Source organism: Oncorhynchus mykiss, chromosome 12 (genome assembly GCF_013265735.2).
Source record: "Oncorhynchus mykiss isolate Arlee chromosome 12, USDA_OmykA_1.1, whole genome shotgun sequence".
NCBI lineage: Eukaryota > Metazoa > Chordata > Actinopteri > Salmoniformes > Salmonidae > Oncorhynchus > Oncorhynchus mykiss.
Window position 1 is genome coordinate 69,059,009 of NC_048576.1, and position 13,960 is coordinate 69,072,968.

Sequence of the window (13,960 nt, forward strand, 5' to 3'; positions counted from 1 at the left end):
CGGCCAAAGCAGCATCATACGGCCTACCTGTAACGCAGCGCGGGTTACAGGATCGGACGCGTGATCGGTCTGTAGCTTTTCTCGTCCTCACAAATATCAGAATTCATTCGCCAGAATGTTACATCTTCATCCCATAAGTATTGACGGTAGTGTGATGTTACAGCCATCTCCAGACATACAACCAGTACCACCACTGAGGTATATGATAACAACACACTCAAACTAGGCCCATCTGAAATATGAAAAGGATCAATGAAATCACCAGGTTGCCCATTGCTGTTGCAAAGACGTGACTATAGCAGATTGCTGAAGTGTGCTTTACGTGGATACTATAAATGTACTGTTTTTGCCAGGCAAGTGCTTTCTAGTCACTAATCTGGATATGCGCTTTCCCGCCTTTGCGCACCAATGCTGATGACTGGTCATTGGTGTTCTGAAGCACAGATTATGTTTTTGAGACAATCATTTGATGCAATACTGTAAACATATGTTAGTAACCAGGTCGAATGGGCAAAGGTATCAATATTAAATACAAACGTTAAAAAAAAAATGTATTTTTTCCCCATTCAGATTCACACTGACGACCCCCCAAAACCTTTTCGGGGGCCCGAGTTTGAGAACCACTGGTCTAGAAAAGGTGTATTTAAATCTGACCTACCAGGTGTGGACTACTGCTGGTTCTGTTATAACTGATAATTCATTGCACCCATTTGGTGTCCCAGGTCTAAAACCAGTCAAGAAGGGAAGATTTTTTTTTTTTTTTTAAAAGGCAACAGAACTGGTTTTGAGGTCCAGATGACTTGAAGAGTCTAGAATTTTAAGAAAAGCAAGGCAGCTCAAATAAACCTCAGTCATTGTTAGAGATTGTCTCCAGGGTGAATTAGGAACCCATGTAGACAGATGCCATCTCTAAGAGAACACAGTCAGTTTCTATTGGTCTCCTGTCACCGTCAACAGGGGCCTGAGGTGACTGGCAGGAGGGGGGGAGGTGCATTGTGGGTGTGGGGATGTTTCTTTCAAGGTTACTAAACGCCTGGTTGAGAGTCATTGCAGGTGTGGAAAAACCAGTGGTGGAAAAAGTTTCCAATTGTCATACTTGAGTAAAAGTAAAGATACCTTAATAGAAAATGACTCAAGTAAAAGTCATCTAGTAAAATACTACTTGAGTAAACATCTAAAACTATTTGGTTTTAAATATACTTAAGTATCAAAGTATAAATCATTTCAAATTCCTTATATTAAGCAAGCAGGACGGCACAATTTAATTTTTTTATTTATGGATAGCCGGGGGCACACTCCAACACTCAGACATAATTTGCAAACGAAGCATGTTTCCCTCAACTGAAGCTAGCTGCTCATATGGACTCCACTACCCAGCATGCCCCAGGGGGTGGGACGACCTCAATCCCCCACCCCCTGCATCGGGTATCCCAGTTAGGCAATATGTTTAGTGTTTCCTTGACAACTTGGTAATTGAATTTATACTTAAACTGATGTAGAAAGACGGACGAGCTCAAAGCCTCAAACAATGAGGCCTTCTGAAGAATGTTGTGCAATTATCTAATACCAGGAATGAGAAAAGAACTAACAAGCACTTTTAAACCCACACACAGCTCAGCTCAAACAGCAGAGAGGGAGTGTGAGCCCAGAGTATAGTGAAAGTGCTGAACAGAGCACTTCACAGGTTGTGTGATATTAAGATTAAGATCACTTAAACTGGTCAATTGTACACAAGGTCCAACCAAAATGTGACTCCACTTTTAACCCAACCCCTCCAAAAGACACACATACAGGGTTGTTGGAGAAGTGTGGGGGGGCTGCCACACTGAGCAACCAGGGAGCTGTTGTTGTGGGGGGTTAAGGGCCTTGCTCAAGGGCACAACGGCAGGCAAAAGCATCTAGGATTTGATACCAGCAACTTTCTGGTTGCCAGCTCACTTCTTGGACAATTTGTCCTGTTGGACCCGGTTTTCGAACTGGAAACCCTTCGGTTGCTGCCTTGCCTCTAACGGCTGGCTACCTGCAACCTTCCTTGCAGTGGAGCGTGCAAGCACACACAGGTCCGTGTATGCTCAGACACACGTTCCTGAAAAGGCAGAGAGAGTACTGCTATCAAATTCCATTCAAATGTAGTGGTTGGCTGTGCTAGCGGGCAGCTTAGGTCAGGGTTAGAGCTGAAGCCTCGGTTTGCCATGTCATGTGTAACGTTTGGTAACAGCATCCTGTTGTAATCTACTGTTCTATAGAGCTCTAGGACTGTGACTGGGTCGGCTTGGGGAAACTGGAGGTGCACTCCATTCACTTCATTCTAAAAGTCATAATAGATTATTTGTAGGTTTTATTTGGGGATACGGGTGTGTCTGGTTGGTTTGTGGCCAGTGTGTGCTCTACAGAGCCTCTTTTGTGCTTTAGGCTGCTGCAGCATGGAACAGAGAGACGAGTGTGCAGCTGGCACACAGATACTTGATACTCATTGTGCGTTTGAGTTTGTTTTGGTGTGTGTGTGTGTGTGTGTGTGTACACGACTTTAACTATACTTGTGGGGACCAGTTATACAGGAATGTGTGTGTGAAGGCTATGTAATGCCTGTACATGTATGAGTCTTGCGTCTGGCGTCAGTAACCAATAGCACTCATCTGTCAGGCTGCAGTGGAACAAGGTTAGGAGTCACACACTGCCTCCCTCTGCTATCAATGACAGCCACAAACACACATTATTAGACTGCTTCTTTTCCACCTGCTCCTAGTTCCACTATGCCGGTAACCCTTGCTCTCTCCAGTAGAACATGATAGAACAGGAACTAACTAACTACTGGAGAGAGCAAGGGTTACTGGCATAGTGGAACTAGGAGCAGGTGGAAAATAACTTTCTGGTAGGCCACACCCACTCCTGTCCATAGGGGCACTCAAGGACAAAGTAGCTGACCTAGGATCAGTTTACCCTCAATGCTAAATTAATTAGCCTAACCCTCGATGGGATGAGAATACCCGATGTGGCCCTGGATCGTAGTCGGGGAAAACATCAATGGAAGCGACTCCGAGGTAGGCTGGGGCAGAGTACTATAGAGTAGGTGTGTAGTAAGCCTCTGGCTTTATCTACGGGACTGAGCTGGTGTAGATGGCAGAACACAGAGAGACGGAGCCGTCTGACTGGCGTCCACACAGGGAGACTGACAGAAGCCACCACACAGGGAGACTGACAGAAGCCACGACACAGAGGCTAAAATGTTAAAACATGTCTGGCTGAGACATTTCACTGACTGGGTTCTTAACCCGTCAGTGTCGATCAGGACCTGGCACTGAGCACTTGGGCAAACTGTGAAAAGTACCAGCGCTGCTAGAACACTGGGATTATGTAATTCTCTCAGAATGAATGGCTTGTGTTGACTTCTGTTATTCATTCACTATACAGTTAGACACAAATTGAAAGTAAAACTTGCCAACTGTGTTACTACAGAACGGGGCTCTTCAAATCTGAGCCTGGAGGTCCGGAGTACTGCTGGGTTTCTGTTCTACCCGTTCTGACAATTCATTTCACCCACCTGGTGTCGCAGTCACCGGTAAGAAGGGAAGATTGACTCAAAGCACCGATTTGTATATATAAAATAAAAACTAGGTAGGGTTAGGTAGTGCTACTCGGCTGTACCTGCGCCAAAACGCCAGTCATTTTCACCCAATAGTTTGTTCTCCATTTTTTTAAACAGTGAGCCAACATGGTTCTCAGCACTTCTTTCTATGACTGATCAAAACAACTCATTTCCTCATGCTCTCGTCTCTCTTCAGCAAACACACAGAGCAATGTTTTTGGAACATCAAATCGGTATTGAACCACAATACATATTGTAAGTGCACCTAAGTACAGTGATAATATCGTACAATATCGTATGGTGAGGTCTCTGGCAGTTCCCAGGTCCAGATTTGAATTAGCCTACTATGGAACATGGTGGGACTGGTCAAGGTGAAACTGCCTCTATAAACACTATTGATTACATTAAAAGTTTGTTTACAGCGTTTGTGAATCCAGGGGTCATGAGAACAACAACAACGGTATGACAGTAGCTTGCCCAAGGCGCTCTCAAACTCCACGGAAACAAAATTGCCAAGAAGAATTTCCAATCTGTCCGTCCTCCTAAATCTCCTACAATCCCCCTGTGAGCTGGCCGACTAATCAGGGCACAGGGATTCTCAGCCCAGCTGTGGGTGGGCAGCGCTCAGTGAAAACAAACTATCCACTGCAGAGGGAAAACTACGCTATGATCACAGTAAAACCACAACACAGTTATAGTAGAGTTAGAGCCGGGGGGGGCTCTTCCACCGATGGGGTTTACTCTGACGAACAGGGATTTACACAAACGGAAAGAAGAGCAATAAACAGTCTGGAGGGGCCTGCTTCCTGAAGGAGGGAGAGCGAGAACGGAGGTCTGAGGAGAGAATAGAGATGATCCTGCTAAAGGCAAAGCCGCATGATCTCTCTGAAAGATCGTGATCTAAGAGAGTGACTGGAGAAGTAGGAAGTTCATGGGAAAATCCCTACTCTCCAGTATTCAAAATGAACTGTGTGTGTGTGTGTGCGTGTGTGTGCGTGTGTGTGTTTTCCTGGTTGGATTCTGGGCAGAGAGACAGATGGACAAACATATTGAGAAGCGGAGGAGAAGGTTGCAAGGGTGTATCATTAGTTAAAGAGTGTTTTCCTAGCCAGACGTGTAATTGAGTGCATGTCACTAACTGTGTGTACGTGAGGGAAGGGGGTCACTAACTGGCCACGCCTTCTTTCCCCAAACACACAATCAAAAAGGATTGGCGCGGAGAGAGGGGAATTCCAAGGATTCCTAACCAGCCGTAGGAGCGTGGGCTTGAGTGGGAGTGTGTGTGTGAAGCCTGAGTTGGCTGGTGTGTGTGTGTGTGTCACTGCTGAGGAACTTATGGAATTTTCCTTGTTGGCCCCCAGACAAGGAGGGGGTGTAAGCATGCCCTTTCCCACACCCAGCTCTTCTCTTCGGTGAGCCAGAGACACAGAAATGGAGGAGAGGAGATGAGGAAATAAGGAAGGGAGGAACTGAGGAGCCTCTACAGCGCTCTGAAGTACACACAGCTGGGTTTGGAACATCACACACACCACTTTGGGTCAGTCTCTGGACCAGTCTTCCGCAATAGGCTAAATCAGCCACTTCTGTTTGGTGTGAGGGACGAACACCTGAGCCTTCTGCGAACCTCTATTACGTCTCTCACACACACACACACACACACATGTTTGGGGACTACTTACGCATTGCAGTATGGTCTCTTTTCAAAGCCTTTGTAATTCTTCATGTTTAGAGTCATTTTGCAGATCTCACAGCTGAAGCATCCTTTGTGCCAGTACTGTCAGAGAGCGAGAGAGAGAGAGAGAGAGGGGGGGAGAGATTAGACATTCATTTCACTGTACTCAATGCTAGCATGGAGGACCTAAACCACGCAGCATATTCACACCAGGAAGTGACATATTTGGATGAATAAGAACATAATCATCTTTTTAGCTGGAGGAAAGCGGGAGAATGGAGAAAGAGAGAGGTCTGTTTGTCCAGGCGCAGAGGGGTTAAGGGTCACCAGACAACTTCCTCTCTCTCTGGGCATGTCTACACAGTGGTTATTTATAAGCCACGTCACAGGACGTGTGGCGTGTTTGCAAAACCCATGCGTGAAGCCCAGTGGCTGACTAGACACCGTTTAGAGCAGAGCCACATCCACTTTTAGAGAGAACTGCCAGCGTCCACCATGACACCCCACCCATCTTCTGTAAAAGTTAACTCCCTCATAGAACAAAGCAGCATTGAGGATCCCTGAACAGTTTTGGTCGTGTTTTAGAGATGAAACCTGCTGGCTTGAGCACCCTGTCAGAAAGCCCTTCTACCATGGTGGATGGAGAGGTAGTTGTGCGCATTTGAAAAGTAATTCCAACCGCCCCAGGCATCCAGCGCACCTTCTTGGTACTCCACTAACGCCACTCGTAATGGTCAGCCATTCTCTGAAGAGGTTGCACAATGACGCAAACATCTGAGGATACACACAGTGTTTTAATGAGAGCTAAATGTCCTGACAGGTTGTTAACCTAGCTGGCAGCATAATCAAGGCCTCAAAGTCACGCGCGCCTTAATATTCCCTGGCTTTGTGTGGAGATCTAACGTTAATCAGAAACACACACACGTCACACACATCTAGTGACTGACCCAGTTTCCCTGCCCTGACCCTACTCACCCATAGCCATTCACAACACTGCCAACAGAACACATTGAGCTGTCTTAATGGGATGACTGACGGCTGGAAAAGACTTGTGTTCAGTTTGATTTGACCCCATCTCTTCCTTTCTGTCCGTTCAGCTCTGCAAGCCTTGGTCTCCTTCTCTCCCTCTATCCATATTCACAACAGCCCTATCCTTCTTAGTCTCACACCCCCCTCTCTCGACAGCAGGCTGATCTGTGGCCTGAGGGTTCAGAGGGGGACCGAGGGAGGGAGGCTGGAGGGAAAGAGGAAGGAACATGAGAGGGAGAGAGCGATGAGAGGGAGGGGTGGATGAGAGTAACGCCAGGGAGTGAGGCAATGATCTGGCCATTCCTGCTATCAAGGGAAGGCGAGAGAGAGAGAGAGGGAGAAAGATAGTCTTTATTAACATGGCTCTGGGGTATTCTCTATTCAGCCATTCCTTTTTATCCCTCTCACTAAACATGTTCCACTACTTGCCTACACACACAAAGCACATAAATAAGACAGCCCACTGAAGCAGATAGACAAACATACATAGTAAATTGTGCAGTGTCCCTGTGGTGGGAGAAAGGCATTACGGCTGGTGGTATCCATCAGGTCTAGAGGTCGACCCGACTAATTGGCATGGCCGATTAATTAGGGCCGGTTTCAAGTTTTCATAATAAATCGGTAATTGTCGTTTTTGGATGCCAATTATAGCCGATTACATTGCAATCCACGAGGAGACAGCATTGTGCATGGCAGGCTGACCACCTGTTACGCGAGTGCAGCAAGGAGCCAAGATAAGTTGCTAGCTAGCATTAAACTTATCTTATAAAAAAAACAATCAATTTGAACCTTTTTGGGATAGGGGGCAGCATTTTCACTTTTGGATGAATAGCATGCCCAGACTGAACTGCCTCCTACTCTGTCCCAGATGCTAAAATATGCATATTATTATTAGTACTGGATAGAAAACACACTGAAGTTTCTAAAACGGTTTGAATTATGTCTACGAGTATAACACAACTCATATGGCAGGCAAAAACCTGAGAAGAAATCCAAACAGGAAGTGAGAAGTTGATTTTCAAAACAGTGCCTAATGAAATCCCAGTGAGATATGAATGAGGATGCACTTCCTAGGGATTCCACTAGATGTCACCGTCTTTAGAAACTGGTTTGAGGATTCTACTATAAAGGAGGGGCTCATAATAGCTCTGAGTGAGTGGTTTGGCAGAGAGCCTCGGTCATATGACGCGCGCTCCCGACAGAGTTTGCTCTCGTTCCAATGCTTTTCTTCAGACAATGAAATTCTCCGGTTGGAACCTTATTGATGATTTATGTTCAAAACATCCTAAAGATTGATTGCATACATAATTTGACTTGTTTCTACGGACTGTAACGGAACTTTGAGTTTGTGTCTGGAGGAAGTGCTCGCGCCTCATGAAGATGGATTACTAGGTTGAACACGCTAACAACAAGTGGCTAAATTATGGGCTTTATGGAACTTTATGGAACAAATCAGTAATTTATTGTCGAAATGGGATTCCTGGGAGTGCCTTCTGATAAAGATCATCAAAGGTAAGCAAATATTTATAGTGGTTTTTTTTCTAGCGTCTGTTGAGACCAAAATGGCAGATATTCCGCTGGCTGTTTTGGGTTCTGAGCACCGTTCTCAGATTATGCTTTTTCCGTAAAGTTTTTTTTTAATTTTTTGAAGTTTCTTTAATTTTGCATCTTTTATCAATGTTTATTATGAGTATTTCTGCAAATCACCGGATGTTTTGGAATCAAAACATAACTGCACGTAACACGCCAATGTACACTGAGATTTTTGGATATAAATATATGTACATTATCGAACAAAACATACATGTATTGTGTAACATGAAGTCCTCTGATGAAGATAATCAAAGGTTAGTGATGAATTGTATCTATATTTCTGCTTTTTGTGACTCCTATCTTTGGCTGGAAAATGGCTGTGTGTGTTTTTGTGACTTGACTCTGACCTAACATAATCATATGTTGTGCTTTAGCTGTAAAGCATTTTTAAATCGGACACGGTGGGTAGATTAACAAGATGTTTAGCTTTCATTTGCTGTATTGGACTTGTTAATGGGTGAAAGTTACATTTAAAAAATATATTTTTGAATTTCGCGCGCTGCCTTTTCAGCGGAAACGCTAGCGGAACCCTTGCCCTAGAAAGTTTAACATAATCACTAGTTACCTACCTACACATGGTAGATTATATTACTAGGTAAACTAGCTTGTCCTGCGTTGCATATAATCAATGCGATGCCTGTTAATTTATCATCGAAACAGAGCCAACTTCAACTTCGCCAAACGGGTGATGATTTAACAGCGCATTCGCAAAGAAAGCACAATCGTTGCACCAATGTACCTAACCATAAACATCAATGCTCAAGTATATATTTTTTAAACCTGCATATTTGGTTCAAAGAAATTCATGTTAGCAGGCAATATTAACTAGGAAAATTGTGTCCTTCTCTTGCGTTCAGTGTAAACAGAGTCAGGGTACATGCAGCAGTTTGGGCCGCCTGGCTCGTTGCGAACTGTGTGAAGACCATCTCTTCCTAACAAAGACAGTAATTCATTTGCTAGAATTTTACATAACTATGACATAACATTGAAGGTAGTGCAATGTAACAGCAATATTTAGAGTTAGGGTTGCCACCCCTTTGATAAAATACGGAACGTGTCCGGATTTCACTGAAAGAATAAACATTTTCTTTTTGAAATAATAGGTCATTAATATGGTCAAATCCGGAAACTAAGGCTCGTATAATGAAGTATGATTTGATATAGCAGTCTGACTGAACAGTGGTAGGCAGCAGCAGGCTCGTAAGCATTCATTCCAACAGCACTTTCCTGCATTTGCCAGCAGCTCATTGCAATGTTTGAAGCACAGCGCTGTTTATGACTCCAAGACTATCAACTCCCAAGATTAGGCTGGCAATACTATAGTGCCTATAAGAACATGCAATAGTCAAAGGTATATGAAATTTAAAAAAATGGTATAGAGAGAAATAGTCCTATAAATACTATATTAACTACAACCTAAAACCTCTTACCTTGGAATATTGGAGTCTCATGTTAAAAGGAACCCCCAACTTTCAAATGTTCTCATGTTCTGAGCAAGGAACTTAAACATTAGCTTATTTACATGGCACATATTGCACTTTTACTTTCTCCAACACTTTGTTTTTGCATTATTTAAACCAAATTGAACATGTTTCAATATTTATTTGAGACTAAATTGATTTCATTTATGTATATTATTAAGTTAAAATAAAAGTGTTATATATACACACACACACACACACACACACAGTGGGGCAAAAAAGTATTTAGTCAGCCACCAATTGTGCAAGTTCTCCCACTTAAAAAGATGAGGCCTGTAATTTTCATCATAGGTACACTTCAACTATGACAAAATGAGAGAAAAAAAATTCAGAAAATCACATTGTAGGATTTTTTATGAATTTATTTGCAAATTATGGTGGAAAATAAGTATTTGGTCAATAACAAAAGTTTATCAATACTTTGTTATATACCCTTTGTTGGCAATGACAGAGGTGAAGACTTACAGACAACGTTTGACAAGGTTTTCACACACTGTTGCTGGTATTTTGGCCCATTCCTCCATGCAGATCTCCTCTCGAGCAGTGATGTTTTGGGGCTGTTGCTGGGCAACACAGACTTTCAACTCTCTCCAAAGATTTTCTATGGGCTTGAGATCTGGAGACTGGCTAGGCCACTCCAGGTCCTTGAAATGCTTCTTACGAAGCCACTCCTTCGTTGCCCGGGCGGTGTGTTTGGGATCATTGTCATGCTGAAAGACCCAGCCACGTTTCATCTTCAATGCCCTTGCTGATGGAAGGAGGTTTTCACTCAAAATCTCACGATACATGGCCCCATTCATTCTTTCCTTTACACGGATCAGTCGTCCTGGCCCCTTTGCAGAAAAAAAGCCCCAAAGCATGATGTTTCCACCCCCATGCTTCACAGTAGGTATGGTGTTCTTTGGATGCAACTCAGCATTCTTTGTCCTCCAAACACAACGAGTTGAGTTTTTACCAAAAAGGTATATTTTGGTTTCATCTGACCATATGGACATTCTCCCAATCTTCTTCTGGATCATCCAAATGCTCTCTAGCAAACTTCAGACGGGCCTGGACATGTACTGGATTAAGCAGGTGGACACGTCTGGCACTGCAGGATTTGAGTCCCTGGCGGCGTAGTGTGTTACTGATGGTAGGCTTTGTTACTTTGGTCCCAGCTCTCTGCAGGTCATTCACTAGGTCCCCCCGTGTGGTTCTGGGATTTTTTTCTTGTGATCATTTTGACCCCACGGGGTGAGATCTTGCGTGGAGCCCCAGATCGAGGGAGATTATCAGTGGTCTTTGTATGTCTTTCATTTCCTAATAATTGCTCCCACAGTTGATTTCTTCAAACCAAGCTGCTTACCTATTGCAGATTCAGTCTTCCCAGCCTGGTGCAGGTCTACAATTTTGTTTCTGGTGTCCTTTGACAGCTCTTTGGTCTTGACCATAGTGGAGTTTGGAGTGTGACTGTTTGAGGTTGTGGACAGGTGTCTTTTATACTGATAACAAGTTCAAACAGGTGCCATTAATACAGGTAACGAGTGGACGACAGAGGAGCCTCTTAAAGAAGAAGTTACAGGTCTGTGAGAGCCAGAAATCTTGCTTGTTTGTAGGTGACCAAATAGTTATTTTCCACCATGATTTGCAAATAAATTCATTAAAAATCTTACAATGTGATTTTCTGTATTTTTTTTAATCATTTTGTCTGTCATAGTTGAAGTGTACCTATGATGAAAATTACAGGCCTCACTCATCTTTTTAAGTGGGAGAACTTGCACAATTGGTGGCTGACTAAATACTTTTTTGCCCCACTGTGTACGTATATAAAATAAAAATTGTCCGATTAATCGGTATCGCCTTTTTTTGGTCCTCCAATAACTGGTATTGGCGTTGAAAAATCATAATTGGTCGACCTCTAATCAGGTCCCCATGTGGTCTACAGTGATACAAACTGGGGGTATCATCCGGTCCCTGTGTGGTCTACAGTGATACAAACTGGGGGTATCATCAGGTCCCTGTGTGGTCTACAGTGATACAGGCTGGGTTAAAAGCATGCAGTACATTACTACTACTAATTATTATTAGTAATATTATTATAATACTGATACAGCACACTATAAGTAATCTCTCCTCACAGTCCGGAGAGGGTAAGGATAGCCACCATGACAGCCGCGGATACACATTACAACACTATGGAATAGAGAAGACAACTACAGTGACTAGGGGAGGATTGTAGAACAAGGAGTGTTTCCAGAACATATAGCAGGGATTCCTGGATGCAGTTTATCCACTACGGGACAAAAGCTTTTGCCTTAAATCCATGACTCCATTTGCTCTGATACCTTTTCAGAATTCAAGTCTGGTCTGGTGTGTTCTCACACTGGCCTTTACCGACGGACCACCCAGGACTGTGTGTGTGTGTGTGTGTAGCTGCTGACCAGCAGAGCCGGGCTGAGGCAGACAAAGGAGTGGGCTCATTCGGGACACAGGCCCTGGTCAATGGAGCTCTGATCCAGAGCCAGCCAGCAACACTGGGCCAAACCTATACCACAACCACACTACACAGGCCCAGTCAGAGAGAGAGGACCCACTGGCAGATGCACCGTCTTTGCCTCTCCCTCTCTGTGGCTCTGGCATGTCAAATCGTTGACAGATCAAACACCACCACTGTGTGGGTAGTTTACATTTCTACTAAATCTAGGCCTCATCTTTTTCCAGATGTGGTGGCCATTTTAGGAGGCGTCTGTCCACCTGTCTAAATATTCATCCCAATCTCATGTCTCAACTCCAGCCTCTCTGTTGCCATACACTCTAAATTCCCTCCGGGCATCTCCCCTAATCTGTAATCCTAATCTGTGTTATTGAGAAGCGATGGATAAACAAATAGAACAAAAAGAGAGCCAATAGAGGAGTGTGTGACCGCGGGTGCTAATGCCGCAAGCGGAGGGGTAAAGAGGAGCTGAATGGCAGCAGTGGACTTTGATCCTGTGTTTACCAGGGTAAACTCAATATTGACCTTGGGTGAATTCCAGTTCCACAGAGAACAGGCTTGGATTGCAGCCGTGTCAACAACAACAAAAAGAATACCTGGCCTTCACCGAAACCTGCTAACCCACCAGGTCAGGACTACACCTCCCACAGATCCCATGACCATCTCTGGGACCAATACACTACCGAGAGACAAGGAGAGGAGGAGCGACTCATTTAGAACGAGGGAATGAGACTGTCAGTGTTCAGACTCCAGACAAACCCGGCTGGGGCCTGAGTGGGTGCTGAGGCTGAGAGGCTGGATCAGGCTGTCAAGTAAGAGAATCAGGACACTGCAGAAACCAAGGCCGAGAAAATGTGATCCAGTAAAAAGCAGGACTGTCTCCCTGCATCAGCACAGCTCCGGGGCATGCGTGTCTGTCAGCGGGGGCCCAGTACTAAATATTGTGAACGTGCTCGGTCAGCCTAACGATCCCTCACTGTGGCCGGGACCCCGGCCAGTATGGACAGACCCCAGGCTATAGGAGGCACTCCAGACACGTTGATTGGCTCTGTGCACACCCGATAGGGACACTACTACACTCACAAGGATATCAGACACACACTCATTCACTGTGTGAGCCCACATCTGGCTGCCACAAACTCAGGGTTTCCCCAAAATTAGTCCTCAGGACCCCAAGGGGTGCACAGCTGATTCAAATAATCAACTAATCATAAAGCTTTGATCAGCTGTGTAGTGCTGTGTAGTAGAGGTCGACCGATTAATCGGGGTCCATTTCGAGTTTTCATAACAATCGGAAATGTAGCTGTAAGAACACATTCTTATTTTCAATGACGGCCTAGGAACGGTGGGTTAACTGCCTTGTTCAGGGGCAGAACGACAGATTTTCACCTTGTCAGCTCAGGGGTTCCAATCTTGCAACCTTAAGAGTTAACTAGTCCAACGCTATAACCACCTGCCTCTCGTTGCACTCCACAAGGAGACTGCCTGTTACGCAAATGCAGTAAGACATGGTAAGTTGCTAGCTAGCATTAAACTTATCTTATAAAAAACAATCAATCATAATCACAAGTCAACTACACATGGTTGATGATATTACTAGTTTATCTAGCGTGTCCTGCGTTGCATATAATCGATGCAACGCTGGGGGATGATTTATTCAAATGCGCATTTGCAAAAAAAGCACAATCGATGGACGACTGTACCTAACCATAAACACCAATGCCTTTCTTAAAATCAATACACAGAAGTATATATTTTTAAACCTGCATATTTAGCTAAAATAAATCCAGGTTAGCAGGTAATATTAACCAGGTGAAATTGTATCACTTCTCTTGCGTTCATTGCACGTAGAGTCAGGGTATATGCAACAGTTTGGGCCGCCTAATTTGTCAGAATTTTACGTAATTATGACATAACATCGAAGGTTGTGCAATGTAACAAGAATATTTAGACTTAGGGATGCCACCTGTTAGATAAAATACAGAACGGTTCCATATTTCACTGAAATAATAAACGTTTTGTTTTCGAAATGATAGTTTCCGGATTCGACCATATTAATGACCAAAGGCTCATATTTCTGTGTGTTATGTTATAATTAAGTCTATGATTTGATAGAGCAGTCTGAC

At 44.0% G+C, this 13,960-nt stretch overlaps 1 protein-coding gene across 1 annotated transcript in view; it reads right to left on the minus strand.

The window, feature by feature from the left end:
- LOC110538141 (LIM and SH3 domain protein 1) overlaps window positions 1–13,960 on the minus strand; it is a 41,348-nt gene that overhangs the window by 20,037 nt on the left and 7,351 nt on the right. The window contains exon 2 of the mRNA XM_036938203.1: window positions 5,266–5,360. Within this exon, the coding sequence (XP_036794098.1) occupies window positions 5,266–5,360 (95 nt within the window). The remainder of the gene's footprint in view (window positions 1–5,265; window positions 5,361–13,960) is intronic.